This window comes from Urocitellus parryii, chromosome X (assembly GCF_045843805.1).
Source record: "Urocitellus parryii isolate mUroPar1 chromosome X, mUroPar1.hap1, whole genome shotgun sequence".
Classification (NCBI taxonomy): domain Eukaryota; kingdom Metazoa; phylum Chordata; class Mammalia; order Rodentia; family Sciuridae; genus Urocitellus; species Urocitellus parryii.
Window position 1 is genome coordinate 122,282,238 of NC_135547.1, and position 16,963 is coordinate 122,299,200.

Here is a 16,963-nt window from a genome sequence, read left to right on the forward strand (position 1 = left end):
AGAAAATCAAGCTCCCTGGAATGAAGAGAACTTTGGGAGATGTTAGGTAATAGATGTGTTATAAATGGGCTATGCAAAAAAAAGTTATGGAGACAGTGACTGATTAGGCTTATTGCCATTCTGTCATATGGTTTTACTATGAGATAAAACTTCAATGCGAGGACAGAAACAACAGCATTGTTATTGTAGCCATGATGGTAGCAAGCTAGTTTGGGAAGTATATTGGGTAGGGAATTTCAAACAAATTTCAAATTTGGGGTATTTGGAGAGCCATGTGCATGTTATTGTGCTTTAAGTGACACATTAATCTGCAATGGTGTGTACTGCTACCCAAGAGAGGATTCCTTGACCCTGCCTCTCTGTTAAGTACTTTGCAGCTAATTCTTTTTTTGAATTGAAAATATATGTGATAATCCAAGTTCAAGGAACATGCAGAGAGAAGTACATTTTCTTCCTATCCTTATCCCCTGCATCCATTTCCATTTCTCAGAGGTCACCAATGTGTATCTTTCATAGTTAATCTAATGCATGTATAAACATAGTGTATATATATATAAACATACTATGCATGCATATTTCTCCATATTATATGTACTTTGGAAAGCAGATATATAAGCATTCTATATGTACTTTGCAAGGTAATTTATAATAATGTATCCTAAAACAAATCCATTCTTCTTTCAGTCATGAAATTTTATTTCCTCCTTTCTTTTCTCTCTTCTAGTTTCTTCAAAAAACAACCCCACTGATAGCTATCAGTATTCAGTGAAGAACAATTTTTCCCTAACGTAAATGTTGACTCTTGCAATTAGGCTTAGTTCTAGGCCTGTTGAAATGGATGTTATTATCATAATCAAAAGATAAAACTCATATGCTATATTTATAAGCTTTAAAATTTTCACAATAGACAAATCTCTCAGGCTTGACATTTATAAACATCTGAAAACTCCTTTTGCTTTATACTTCCTAACAGTGACTCTGTTTCAACATTGGTTTTGTTTCATTGTTTTTTTCCCATCTCAGTAGTTAAGGGGCAATTTATCTCAAACCTGTTGGTTAATTAAGGGAGATACAGAATAGGAATTCCCCTATGAAGAAGGCAAAATGTTGATCAAGGTGATTTATAATTGAGCCAATTGTTTTCTTCAGGTTCTAATAAAACGAAAAATCTCAACATGACCATTGCTTCACCCTTTCAGGTGCCTGAGGACTTTCTACTATATTCTGCCTTCAAGTCTAATGCTTCAGATACTCATTCTATTCCTCTTTCTTTTTTAAAAGTAGAATTTTAATTTAATTTTAATTTTAATTCAGATTGTCTGAAAATTCTACTTTTAAAAAAGAAAGAGGAATAGAATGAGTATCTGAAGCATTAGACTTGAAGGCAGCAATCTGTATACGGGGTATAATTGGGAGTTCATAACCCACTTGAATCAAATTGTGAAATATGATGTATTAAGAACTATGTAATGTTTTGAACGACCAACAATAAAAAAAATAGTAATCTAAAAAAAAAAGTAGAATTTTCCTTATTTTGTTAATGCATTGTAGTTGTACATAATCATGGCATTTTTTTGTTACATATTCATACCTACACACAATATAACAATAAAATTTGGCCAATATCATTCTCCAGTATTTCCCCTTTCCCTCTACTTTTCTGTTCCCTTGGTTCCTTTCATCTACTCTATTCTGCTGATCTCCCTTTGATTTTCATGAGATCTCCCCACATGTTTAGTTTTTTCCATTTTCCTCTTAGCTTCCACTTGTCCATTTCTCTTTCTTAGGATCTTTGGTAATGTCTTACACCCATGTCCCCCAGAATGATTAAATAAATGGTCACTCTGGGGCTGCATTATTATAAGAGAAGCCTCCTTCCCAAGTGTCCCTGCTAGACATGTGCTCAAGCACCAGCTACAGGGGTTGATATTCACATTTGAACTTAAGCACCACTTAGCTACAGAAAAAAAGAATTGCCAGTGGGCAAAACCTGAAAACCTCTGGTTTCATGGAAGAGAAACTAGTTCTACTTATGCCTGAAAAACTTCTTGAGATACTAACTCATTAAAAATTGCATATATATATATATAAGCATTCTATATGTACCTTGCAAGGTAATTTATAATAATGTATCCTAATATGCTGTAAACCATTTTACATGCAAATGTAGATTTTAATGCCATATATCATACTTTCAGACTTAGGTCTCTAGATGTGGAAAAATTAGTTTGCATGGCATGCTCAAAGACGTGGAGTGAATAATTATCTCCTGGTATTATCTATTCTAGGTCCTAAGCCAAAAACAATACCATAGAGAAACATATTTATTCACATTGGGATGAAATGCAGAATATAAATCTAAGTTAATTTTATTTTCAAGGAAAATTTCATTAAAATAGATAAAGCTTTGTTTCAAAAAGAAAGAGACAGAGCTAATGAATTTTCCCAGCTTTGAGCATTTCAATTAAAAACTTAATGTTTCAAGTGACATTTTCAAGATACAATAATACTGACAAAGGAATATCTGATAGGATGGTGGAATAACACCATGATAAATCAACTAAAACCAGACAAATCACCAAAGAGGGGAAAGGGGCTTCTCTGTTGATGTAGAATCAACATTTACTATGTGTTTTGACTGGGTAATTGTGAGCAGGCATTGCTGCATTTTTATCTGAACTGGGAATTGTGAAAATTTATATTTTGATAAGATTCAATCCATGTCTCTATGGCCCTTATAGATGGAATCCAGTCGACAACTCTGACTCATGACTTTGTTTATACACTTGTGTTTCAGCTCATCAAAAAAAAAGCTATTTTTTTTTCCTATAGTTTCTAAGAATGTCTCTCAATTACAGAGCATAAGTCTGAATCATTTCTGGTTTCTTTTTCTAGCTTACATCCATCTTCTTTCATGTATATATGCCCATTATGACATCTTTCAGAGCCCATCAAGGATATAGAGTAGACACACAATATTTTACTGACTTGAAAGTATGCAGAAAAATTATTTTCAATAAAAATTTATGCATATACATTTATTTCTGTCTTGCCAAGGGCTGGCAACAAGGAAAACAAACATGCTAATATTTAATAAGACTTCTAGAATATTCATTCTCTTTACCTCAACAGTCAATATTTGGCTCTTGCTTTTATTCTTATGGTCAAATTTTGCCTTTATGTCTACTTATTAATCACTGTTGTTGTAAACATTGTCATTATCATGTTTATTATTATCATATCCAATTTGCTTTGGGACATTTATAGGGAGACTACCACTATTCTAGATGCAATTACATATACTAATCATTCTTCTTTTCTGCCTACTATACAAAATTTGTCATTTATACATTGCTAAATAATTATGATAAGCATGATAGTGATTTTACAAGCCTCTGCTTCAAATTCCCTATTAACTCTGACTTTTATATCTTTCTCTTCAGTTTAGCTAAGATCATTTTTGTTCACCTGTAAGACTACTGCCAAATTTCTCACCCTCAACTTCTACTACAACTAATTGGAAGCATTAATCTTCATAACTGATCTGCATTTCACTCTTTTTTGGTCCTTATTTCCTCATTCTGGAGAAAAAGATGACTTCTTTCCCTTACACCACAATATCCCATATGCATGTATATATAAATAAGGAGCCTCCCTGTCCTCTCAAATATAGTGTAGAGTGAATCTATCAAACTTAAATATGTAAAATAACCTTATTAGACATATAAAGTTCTATGGGAACACCAAGCAAAGAAATTCATTTTACTCTAAAATAATGAGAAATCTTTTACATTGGAAAATCAAACTCCCCAGAATGAAGGCTATATAAATAAAGTTTATGAAGGAATAGCAGTGCTCATTGAAGTGGAGAGTTAAAGGGACAGGGAGATAAAAGTCAGTGAAGTTCATTAATTTTAGAATCTTAAGTGATATCCATTTCATTTTTCTTTTATCATCATTAAAATATCCTATACTTAGGCCTTCATGTAGTAGATAGATTGCAAAAATGTGGTCATGCTTTGCTAAACTTGACCTTCTTCTTGTTCATGTATCCTTTAGAACCATGATAAATGTTATTTCCAAATGGTGACATCCCCAGAATAGTTAGGAAAAAAAACTAGGAATAATGGCTCATTCTGTGGCCATGTAAAGTAGCAATGGCAACATAGGTATTTGTTTTATTATCCTTTGCACTTTTGAAAAATTATTTCTTGAGAGCAATGAGTAATAACTGCTATCAAACAAAAATGCTCATAAACTTGAACAGTTTGCTGTCTCTAGACCTTATCTGTGATGTTTTACATGAATAGCTTAATAAGAAATTATCTCTCCATTTCTCCATAGTATTTTATGTATACTTCCTGAGAGTACTTAACTATTTCTATGTAATACTATAGTATTCATGTAACATCTTCTCTTGCCACACCCTGAAATTTTTTGAGCACACGAACCTGTTTCATATTTCAGTTTTCCAAAGTACCCAGCCATTAGTTCAGACTCAAAAGGTATTGAATAAATGTGTGAATGAGCAATCCCACTGAAAGCTGATTCTTGGCTTGTTATTCATATGATTTTATTCCAAATACTGACTTCTAAAACAGTGACCACAAAGTTATAGGAAATGGGATGAACTGGAAGATTTTTTTTCAGGAAAATTGATCTCTAAACTTAGTTCATCTTTGTTTCTTGGAAATCTCTAAAATCAAAAGTGCTTGTTTTGCCAAAATTCTGGCATATCTTTATGAAATGTGCCCAAAACTGGATATGTTTAGACGTGTAGCACTTAAAAAAGAAAGGAATTTATAATTTAGTTTTCATGCTTATATTTTCCAATAATGAAAATCAATCAAAACTCAAGGAAAGCAATGGAATTAAGTTGTTAATATGCAAATCAAAGTGATGCATGAATTACTGCACAACATTTAAAATATTGTAGGTTTATACTTTTATAAAATATTATAAATACTTCATAATACATTATGCTAAATTCAACTAAATGACAACTGCCATTTAAAATATGTATTTAAAAACAAAGCATCACAATAATTTTTATTAATAATTTGTTCTTAGTACATTTTTTATTGAGAGTAAAAATAAACCAAATGGATAAAACAGTATCTACAAACTATTAAGTACTTTTTTGTAATGTAGAACAAAAACAGAAAACTTCCATTTGCTTCTAATTAAACAAAGAAATTATCTACCATCTTTTACATATGCATTTGCAATTCTATAATGTTTGTTATTTCTGAATAAATAATTTCAAATAAGCAATTAAAATGTTTAAACAAGTGGGAATCAAAAATTTCTGATGTATTAGAGCCTCTTCTAACAAAGCCTAAAACTTTAGAAAGGCTTGAAAGTGTATAAAATGTCATATTTTATCTGATATTTAAACTTCACTTTGATTTGATATTTAAAACCAAAACGATATATTTTGGTGTAACCATTGAATTTGTCATGCATCCTGGTAGATGTTTATACAAGTCAAGTCAATCATTTCTTCTTGTATTCACTTCCAGCCACATTCCCACTTAAGACAAAATAGAGACTGTGGCAATAATCTCTGCCATTAGTGTTATTTTTGGAATGAAGCACAAACAAGGAAAGTTTATAAGCATGGCAAGTGACAAATAAAATTTAAGATATTTAAATCACTGAGTGATTTTTAAAATGCTAAAATAAAATGAATACCATACTTGTTGCTTCTGTTTTGCAATAAAAAAGCCTGAAATTTTTTTTCCTAAGTAAACTATTCAAATACCTAGCGTTTCTCAAAGCTTTAACATGAGTTTAAGTGGAACATACCTTTAAAATTTGGCCTGATTCTTGCATCATATCCCGATGTCCTGCCCATTAATTTGTCCAAGAAATCTGAAGGAGATAGGGTCTGCGAAGGTTGTTTTCCAGACCTGGAGTCATGGTCTTTGCAGAAAGCCGCCCTAAACACATCATTAACTCTTTTAGAAACAATTTCATTCTCAGCTGCTGAGAACTAATATAGAATGTTTGTATCACATTTTGGTGAAGATATTTCATACATTAGTAAGAACAAAATAGAAAAATATAAACTCTTTGGTTAACTTCTGAGCTTGTATATGGTCTAAAGTTAACTTTACATGATGAGAAGCATAAATCCATACCTCCCAAGTTTTCAAACTTTAATCATAATATGCTTCAGATGACAATGTACATAGATTCAGGTTGTAGATACTATGGACATTTAGGTAAAACTATTTATTTGTAGAATTACCAGAGAATTGAAAATGATAATTTTTGAAATTCATGTGATGGCTTGAATCATTTTCCCATGCTTTTAAAAATTTGTTCCATCATTGCAGCCCTAAATATAAATCCTCTACCTTTCATAAGAAATGTAAGATAGGATGAACACACTAAACCCTGCAATTAATTATCATATTGCTTATTTTCTCACATGCTAGATTCTATTTCAATTATTAGTTATTAGTATTTTCCAATGTGATATCTAAAAGAGAAACTTCATTTGGAATTTTAACTTCATTTAAACATAGGTCAACAATGATTATGTTTGTTACTTCCATTAATTTATCAGTTGTTATTTATATATGAACACTTAAATTTTCAAATCTCTAATAAAGCATTAATGAAGAAATACTTCTAAGTCATTTTGTCTTTTTCAGTATCAAAAGCACTAAAAGTTGAATGGAAAATCTCTCAGATTTTCATGTCCATGTCAAAAGTAATAAAGAGCTTATAAGAAGAGCATATTTTATTTGTAATAAATTCTTTCAAAATACATAGTGGTTGACTGAATATGTTTATTTCTTCACTAAAGTATGTATTGTAAAAGCTTTGTTTTCAATAGTTGAACAATCTTATTAATTCTAACACTAAGAAAATACCACATTCTTGCCAGTTTTTCAAAGAAGAGGCATTGAATTTAAATGCAAAGATGATATAAGCATTTGGTAGGAGTTGAAATTGATATAATCATCCAGAAATACTCACATTCCCATATGCAGATTCATCTGATTAATCAAGTATTATTTGATTATGATGGTGGTGGTAGTGATGAAAATGATGATGATGATGATGATGATGATGATGATTCTAATAAAACCCAGCCTACAATCTTTCTTAATCATAGTAGAAGGTGTGAACCTGAAAGGAACATAGTGGGTTTTCCCAGTATTCATAGCATTATTTCTATGTGTTCAATTTCTCTTGGTTCTGTGAAAAAATACCATAAAATTTGGTGAAAATTAAAGGTAGAGTTCTACACTTTATTATAAGAGTATCTCCTATCTCTTATCTTAGACTCTGCCACTAAATGGCTATTTCATTTACTGGCAATAAAATTAATATTTTGAGATAGCAATTGATTTGACAACTAGTAAATTAGGTAGAAAATGAAAGCATGCAAATAATAATTTCTCACTTATTTTAACTATGCACACTCCACTCGTCATGCAGACATAAGTACAAAGATGTCATATTAATTAAATTTTGGTAGGCAATCAATTTTCAAATAGACTAAATGGTAGAATTGTGGTAAAAAGAGATATTTTATGTTTCAAGAAAATTCCTGAATTGCAGTTCTCAGAGTATGCTTCAAGTTGAAGAAATATAATAGAAGTCCCAAGTTGGCTGAGAATTAGGGTTCTCATATATTTTTATATAAAATGAGCATGTTTCTGACAAATTAATTCAATCACTCCACCATATGAAAAACACTGCACCCAGTAATCCCTTTAAATGACTTCCAAAAGAATTTGAAAGCAAAAATCTCAACCTTATATAGAAATGTAAAGGACATGCAACTCATCAGACTATCTTAATATCACATTGGCTGTGGAAATGTGTGTTGAAATGCAGAGTGCAGCTATGCAACATAAAACTTGCTTTTGTGAAAATTTACCACCTTCCCACCATAATTAAGCTTTTTAAATGAACAAAAGAAATCTAACTCTCTTCTATAAAATTAAAATAATATGATCCAGGGAACAAGAAAAATAGATAATTGCATGACACTTTCTCTTTCAAACAGTTTCATGTGGAAAATATCAGCATGCAAAGTCGTTTCACCTACCTGAAGTGGTTTGTCTCTAAGAAAAATGCAAACAAGGCTGTCAAAATGTTCACTAGCTGCCGGTTCATTCCTGTTTCTGTGATGCTTGTGGAAAATATCCCGAAATGATTCCAGAAAGAAGCTAGGACAAAGTATCTATTTATTGTCCAGATTCAAAATCTAGCAGGAATCTAGTTTCTTTGAAAATCAAAAAGAAATTTGGGTTTGTACAGTTTTCTGAGAAAAAACAAAAAGTGCCAGTCCTGGGCATCATGGTCAGGTCAAACCGAGGCTCAGGACCATCAGTTAGCCCAGGAAAGACAAAGCCTCAGAACTGATGAATCCCCCAGCTGCTTTTCCTGAATAATAAAAATGCTGCTACCTTAATCGCATCACCATGCAAAGGGGGCTGGTGACAATGCCATGCTGGAAGTCCGGTTGCTGTGGCTTTTGTTTTATATCCTTTCTATTTAGCAAAGCCCTTTCCTCTAGAAAATGTTCTCTTTTAAAAAGAAGTTGTAAATGAGGAAGAAGAAAGGACTCTGCGCGCTGGAGTGTTTGCGGGGAAGAGGGAGAAATTGCTGAGATCCTGTGCTGGAATGAGGGCTACAGAAAAAGACGGAGACGTGATCTTACCCAGCCTATAAATTTCAGCACTCGGACAGCTCCTAGCTCTGAAGTGCGCATGTTTCCTTTTTCAGTAGCTTGGGGCGGGGGTCGGGGAGAGGCATTCATGTGGGGACGTGCCTGCTGTTCAAAGGCAAAGAGTGACTGGCCATTCAGTAAGGGGGTGCTGAAGTGAGCGAGATTATGATAAGGAGAGAGCAGAGGTCAGGGGAGACGGAGAGGGTGAGAAAGGCTGGGGTCTGAGCTTCCTGAAAATGCTAGTCTGCCTGTGGGTGGGCGGGACGGGAGTTTGAAGCAGAAAAGAGAAGGAAATAAGGTTTAGACAAGGGGAAGAAAATTAGGGAAACAGAACAGGATTTGGAGTACTGAAATTATAATAAGGGTGTGGGTAGTTCACTTATTATCAGTGGGAACCAGAGGCAAAAGTGAAGCCCTGTGCTGAAGAGAAGGGGATATTACCTTGGTGTAGAGAAGCCCGAGAAAGAAAAAGGTTCATAAAGTCGGTAATTTAATTTAGAAGTCCTTTATGCTTTCCTCGCCTCTTGAATGTTTTCATTTCATTTTAGCCGCCTGTTCTCAAAGGATCTACCTCTTTACTAGGGAAAGCCCCTTCCACTGGGCTTTCTTCAGTGGCTCAAAATCTTTGGACATCCTCTTAAGTCAGATTTGTAGAGAAAGGGAAAAAAAGACAATGGGCCAGCAGGGGGCAGTAGCAATCTTTTCCTGCCCCTGGTTAAAGGTTAGAACAGTGCTCCATGTTAGAAACGGAGGAGAGAGAGAGAGAGAGAGAGAGAGAGAGAGAGAGAGAGAGAGAGAGAGAGAGAGAGAGACTCTGACTGGGGGGCTTTAGTTTCATCTGTCCATTCCAGATGTTAATCACCAGGAAGGAGGTCATGTAATGAAGTGTAGGTTTTCTTCTATGCTAGAGACTGAAAGTAACAAAAGTTTGTAAATCCTGTAGGAAAGCACAAGAGTTAACCTTGCTACTACAAATTAAATTTACAAATTTTATAATTAAGTACAAGAGGAAGGATAGATAATTCAACTGAGCTTTTGGAAAGGGGGAAAGAAAAATGAATGTCCTACCATGAGTTGGGTGAGGAACTTAAATTTTTGTCACCTTAGTCACTCTGGCCTTCCACCAGAAGACTTAATTTTAAAACAAAATAATATAATTACTTTTTAGTCCATAAATGACTAACTTGTCCTTGGATCAATTTATAACATCCTAGCAGAGTAACAAATAATTCTATGTTTCTAAAAAGTAAATTCTGAGGGAAAATGCAAGTTATTTTCACCTTTTAATGTTAATATAAATCACCTGAAGATCCTATTGAAATGCAAATTCTGATACAATAGATCTGCCTTGGGACCTGAGTTCTGTATTTCTTACAAGTTTTTAGCTCAAGTTGATGCTGCAGGTTCACAGGTCACACTTTGAATAACAAAGGTGTGTATGCCCTTTCACCAGATTTCTATGTCACCAAGACAGAATATTGGAACCTCTTTTTAGATGAAGTGCAGCAGCCCAAGCATTCTGCTTACATACAAAATCAGTTCTTTGGATGTGTTTCTTAACTCTCAGTGTCTAGAAAAAGCGACTCAATTTAAAAGAAAAACAGTATGGTCTACTATGAGACATCCCTGAACTACAGCTTCAAATCTGTTCGCTTCCAAATTCATTCAGATGGAAACTTTAAACCTGATATATCCCTGCCGTCCTGACAAAAAAAGTTAAACCAATTCCTGGAAATATATTTCTTCAATTAGTGTGCTATATGGAAAAATCACACAAGATTTTTTTGTGCTCAAGATTCTTTCCAAAAGAAAATATAGATGTAAATGAAGAAAAAAATGATTCATCCCAAATTTAAGATTTTAAAGATGCTTAAAGTAATACATTCTTTTTGAATCAATCTCTTTCAACAACAGAGCCATGTTATTAAGCAGGAACTGGGAGACTTGTGACAAAGGAAGACTCTGGCTAGCAGCATGAAATCACAGCATTATATTATTTTAGAGTTGGAAGGGACTTTAGAGAGGATCTAGTCTGGCCTCCTCCTTTTCTCATCTCTCCTCAATTTGGATTCCAGCCCTTTCAATACACAGAAACAGCTCTCATTAAGTCTGCCAATGAATTCCTTGTAACTGAGGCCAAAGGATATTCTTCTGTTCTCATCTTATTTGACATTTCCATGGTACCTAATGTCATTGGTCTCTTCCTCCTTCTTGAAGTACATCCCATTTGTGACACAGTGAACTGCTAGTTTGCCTCCTATTCTATCTCCTTGGCAGGCATATCCTTTCTATCTAGCCTATAAAAGTTGGGTTTCCTGAAGGATATGTTCTAGACTTTCTCTTCTTCTCACCCTACTCTCTCTTAGATAATAATATAATTTCTATTGTCTTTTATGAAGATGAACCAGAGATATATATTTCTATCCAGACCTATTTATCCAACTGCTTCCTAAACAATTCTTGTTGGGTATCTCAAAATCTCCTTAAACTCTTCATATCAAAACCAGACTCATGATAATTCCTCCAAATCCTAATCCTATTCTACTGTACCTGTTTGACTGGCAGCAACCAATAGCCAAGGTAGCAACTCTGAGTCTCCCTATGTGTCACACCCCATATCCAGTTCTTCAGCAAGCCCAATTGATTTTATCTCCCCAATATATGTCAAGTATGTCCACTTTTCTGCATCTAATCCCCCATAACCCCAGTTGGGATATCTTATCTATTACCTATACTGCTGTAATAGTCACCTTACTAGTTGGCATGGACCAACAGCTGACCCTCTTCCACCCATTCTATTTACTGCAATCAGAATGATTATTCAAAATCAGAATCTGATTATGTCACAGTCCCTGGTTAATACTATGGATCTCCATTTATCTTTGAATAGAACAAGGAAACTACTTAATATGACCTAAAAGTCTTATGTGGCCAGGTCCATGTTTACGTTCTCCCTTGTCTTACCCCCTATTCATCTATTTCCTTCCCCTCTGACTATATTGGTCTTTTTTTAGTCTCTTCTGCTTTCTATGTTGCATAATCCCATGGAGTGTTAAGGCTTGCCATCTTTTTCTGATCAACACCAGCTTATTTTTTAAAATCTCTGCTCAAGTATTATTTCCTCAATAAGGCTTTTCCTGATATATTATTCTATCAACTCTATTATAGACTGTCTTCATATTCTGCAACTCTGATTCATGGAGTACATCACCATTGCATGTATACATGCCCATGATTCTTTGCTTAGATAATGAGCTTTGCAGTGGACAGGGATAGCAAATCATTTGGTCTACCATTGTATCCCCATATACACAGTGATAATAACAAAAATCACAATGGTAGATGGTCACTAAGAGAGAATTTTAAATATATACCCCAAAGTGATGCTTAAACAAATTAAAATAAGTAAATATGTATAGTTCATAAATAGTTTTGTCAGAAATTGCTTATTATGGAATAATATTAAGAATACAATTAGGAAACTAAGTTCTATGGGTCAGCAGTCTACAGTGTGAAATGAAATTCAGAGTTGGAACTATGAATCTGATGTACTTCATTCTAGTTTTACCTTTAACACTCATTGGTTATATGACCTTGGATAAGTCATTTAATCTCTCTGAGCCTCATTCTTGTAATGTGTAAAATGCAGATAATATTGTTACATCAAATATTTCTATGTAGAATACTTTTACAAGTCATATGAAAACATAGCTAAACAAGTGCTCTTAATCTCAACTCCTGCATCTACTAGCTGTTAAAATTTATGTTTTGACTTTGTTCCTTGGACAATTCCACTTTCAAGGACAGTAATTCTCAGGAGCTTTGAAAAGGTCTTATTTGCAATGCAATGAAATTCTGAAGTCTAATCCCTCTATGCTTCTAACTCACCAAATTACAACTGGTTGAAGCATGTGGCACCTTCATTTTGTATTCTTATAATTAGAAAAATGAGATTTTTGATCCATCCTATGATGTTATAAGAATCAGCACACAATATTGTTCTATATGCTACATATTAAACATTTTTAAATAGACATGAACATATAGAAACATTTCTTATGATCATCAGTATCATCAACTGATAAGTTTTTGGAGTCTCTAATAATTACATAATACTTCACAGTTTTCAAAATACCCACACTATGTGGCAGAACATAATTGATATCCATATATTTTTCCAATGAGGAATATAAAGTTCAAATAAGATTATTAATTTTCCCTAGTCTACATGATTAAGTGACAAAGTCATACTTTCTATATTTACTACAAAAGGGAACAGAATTATTTCTCATCATGTGTGATTGATGTTATTTTTCAAGTTACTGGAAGCCTACTATATGCTCACAACTAGTTTTAATAACCATTTTCTGATTCCATTGCAATAAATGCCCTTTTTCAATGGCATTTTGGTCACCAGTATACTAAGATACACACACACACACACACACACACACACACACACACACGCAAATGTGATGAATAGAAACTCCATATTAAAATCTCAGTCAGTTTCCTAAAGGAAATAGTAGAAAGATATGTAATATATCAATATCCTGCATCAGGACTCCCAGTTGAACTCTTGTGAATCTCAGTACAAAGAGATGGTCTTCCTCAAATATGGCCATTGTTCCCTCTATTTGAAAAAATGAAGTAGAGATTAAAGAATGGACTATTTATTTGCTATTGACACTAACTGAGTGTTAGAGGCAAATTACAGAGAGCAAGAAGTTGTTTTACCAAATCCTTAGTTGTTAGGGAATGCTTCCTCACCAAAAACAATAAAGACAATTTCAACTTGATAAAATGCACCTCTTGAATTATAAGATTTACCTTCCTCAAACAGACCCCTCTTTTCACTATTAGACCACAGATTAGAACAGATTTTTAGATGAGAAAACCCTAAGGCATGAGGATATGTGGTCATTGTATCTAATAACCCACGGAACTTCTTAGATCAATATTTGTGATTGCCATTTCTTAACTAAATGTAATATTGTGTATTTATAGAAAATATTATATATTGGAGGAATTGGTTTACATATCAACAAAGACTGGGAAATCCCACAACTGGCAACAGGCCCTCTGAAAGCTGGAGACCCCGGGATGACAGTAGCCTGACTCAATCCAAGTCTGATAGGTTCAGAAGAAGGGAAGCCAATGATTTAACTCTCAGTTCCATACCAAAGGCCTGAGAACCCACCAGAACACTGATGTAATTTCTTTAGTTCAAAGACAGAAGAGCATCCCAGCTCCAGAGGGGAGAGAGGGGGAATTAATTAATCTTTCTCTTACTTTTGGTCCTATCTGGGTCCCCAACTGATTGTATGGTACCTTCCCACTTTGAGGGCAGATTTTTCCCACTTGGTCCACTGACTGACACATGAGTCTCCTACCAAAATATCTTTCCAGACATATCCAGAAATGATGCTTTATCTGTTCTCTAGATTTTCCATACCAGTCGACACCTAAAATTAATTATCACTAATACCTTAGGGATCGGGTATAGAGTCTCTCTCTTCAAACTGAGAACGCTGAGCTACCACTGTGGAGCCCATACTGACTCTTGACTTTCATGGCCACTCTCTGGCCTATATGTTCTTTATTTCCTTATAATCACTTGTATTGGAGATGAAAGACACACAATAGAGCCCACTTTCTGTTGATTAGAGAAATTGCTAGGGGGACAGGAATGAAATAAAAAAAGGAAAGTGAAAAACAAAGCATAGTTCCTGCATGTTGATTTGTTCAGTATGCCACAAGCATTAGTACTAATTAATTAAAGGCTGCTTTAATAGCCAGCACCCACAGAGCAAGAATGCCTAAAGAGCTTATGTCACTCTGCATTCCTTCTCCCTGGTTTTCAGAAATACAGTTTGCTTCTCTCCTCTTTTTTTTTGTTTTTGGTGGAATGCATAGAGACACCCTACTTGCAGAAAGGCAAGCTTCAAGGCTATGAAGCCTAAATGTGAAATAACTGCTCTTCCAGGCTCCATACAGACAACTGGATGTCCGTCCAGAGCATTTCTGGATTAAATTACTCGGAAGTCATTTTAGGATTGGAACTCTTCTGGTTATTAGCGTTCAGTGTTCACAGACTACAAATGTGTCTAATGCTTGAAATAATTTCTATTTCTAGCACTGATTCATGGCAAGTGATTGCTTCTCTTTTGGCTAGTGTGAGAAATGCAGCATTTCTTTTCATAAACAATAAGAGAGCAAACAATAATTCAGAGGATAAATTAAGTATATCACCATTTGAATATGTTAGAAAAATTTTACCATTGTTACAATTCTAAAGATGAAATAATGAACACAATAAGATTGATTATTATACTATCACTTGTCTTAGAATCTTCCAGGTTTGATTCTGCCACTGACATGAAAATTGCCTTAACTTTACCTTCATTATGTAATGTTGAAAAATTCTTTTGGGGAGTTCTCAGATTTTAAACTTTTGTTACTGACTTCATTAATGTTCACTCCACATACACACACACACACACACACACACACACACACACCCCATAAAATGCCTCTTCTGGATTGTCTTGCTTGAATTCATAGAATGCTGAGAAGAAGCTGATTTGAGAAAGAGTGATTTGAACTTGAACAATGGCAATAGTTTTATATTAGCCAATAAGCTAGCACTTGATAGTTGAAATGGAGTTATATTCATTATAGTCAGTAATGACACTTATTATTATTGTGAATCATGATATAGATGCTAACTGGCTAATATGTCTGTAACCAACAGTCCTGTCAATCACTCAGTCAAAAATATTGGTTAATCATTTACTATATGCAAAGTACTATATATATTTCTCTGAAGATGAGACAAAGTAATATATTAATTTTGTCTGCTAAAGACTTATAATCTACATGCAAAGATAAGAAAAATAAATATTATAGAAATGAGGCTCTCGGTCAAGATCTCATCTGGGGAGATTGGCTTACTAATACTCAAGAAGTTTCAAAATGGAACATTCACCTATGTACTCTTTGTAGTCTAAATTTAGGTTCTTAGCTTGGCAGGTTCACAAAATTATTTTTGTTAGTCCCCCAAATATATTACTAATCAGGAATGTGACATACTAACTTTATAATGCCCAAGAACCTGACATATAAGCCAGAATGAAATAGTTATTGGGCTGCCAAGTAACCCATGTAAGCCTAGGCAGTGTGTAAGCTTCCTGGGGGTACACTGGGGAGGCAGCATGACAAATTGATTTTAGAATATGACCTTATGGTTGAAATGTGGAAAAGTTGAGTGGAACCTATATCAAACTAATAGAGTCATCTCCAGCCTCATAATACCTGTTCCAGAAACTGAATACTTATATCATGTGTTCCCATTACTCATTGCTTAGACTAGGATTTGATTTATTTCTCAAACTTCTCTTTTCTATTCTCTATTTCTGGTCAACCCCACTGCTAATTAACATTAATTGTGTTTCACACACTTACAAAATTATATAAAAGAAATATGTCAATTATGTTAGAATAAAACAAATTTTATGTAACTACAAATAGCATAAGACAGACAATTTTCAACACCTCTGAAGTCTCCTGAATTCTAATCCATTATTACATCTTGTTTGTTAACTTTTCTCCTAAATATTTTCTTATCATTGTCTTTTTTATTGCTTTTTTTGCTTTAATAAGCACACACAAATATTGGAAAATAAAATGCCCTAATGTCAACATAGCATATCACAACATATATTTGAATGAAAAGTCACTACAAAGAGATACAATATTTGCTAATCAAAAAAATATACTTGACTGTTCTTCTGGTAATGCATGGCTATGTAATAAATGATCTAAAATTTTGCTAGTTTTAAACAATAATATATTAATTTGTCTCAGTCTGGTAGGTTGCGTGGGTTCATCCAGACACTCATGTTTAGGCCCTGTCAACCTGTTATATGGAAACTAAGACTTCAATTATCTTAAGGTTCAACTGGGCCAGACTTCCATGATGACTTGCTTACATGACTAGTATTGAATACTGGATGGAAGCTCAGCTGGGACAGTTAACCAGAAGACCTATACATGGTTTTGCATGAAATCTGGGCTTCTTAAACCATGCTGCTTTGGCACTGAAAAGGTGCATCCCAACAGTAAACACTCCAAAAGAATGAGAACAATGTTGTCACAAGGCTTATTATAACATTATCTTCGGTGTGATACTGTTCATTTTACTGCATTTTACTAGTTACATATGACCAGCTCAGCTTTAATAGAGGAGGGTACTTTTCTAGAGTATGA

At 34.0% G+C, this 16,963-nt stretch overlaps 1 protein-coding gene across 5 annotated transcripts in view; it reads right to left on the minus strand.

Annotated features, from left to right (window-relative positions):
* Positions 1 to 8,139, minus strand: part of Glra2 (glycine receptor alpha 2) — a 185,595-nt gene extending 177,456 nt beyond the window's left edge. For 3 of the 5 annotated variants that reach the window (XM_077793937.1, XM_077793936.1, XM_077793935.1), the window contains exon 1: positions 5,809 to 5,881. In XM_077793937.1, coding sequence (XP_077650063.1) covers positions 5,809 to 5,857 — 49 coding nt within the window. In that variant the 5' untranslated portion in view covers positions 5,858 to 5,881. Of the gene's footprint in view, positions 1 to 5,808; positions 5,943 to 8,071 lie in introns of those variants that run through there. The other 2 variants (XM_077793933.1, XM_077793934.1) reach the window with 1 other exon arrangement.
* Between the last annotated feature and the right edge of the window lie 8,824 nt (positions 8,140 to 16,963).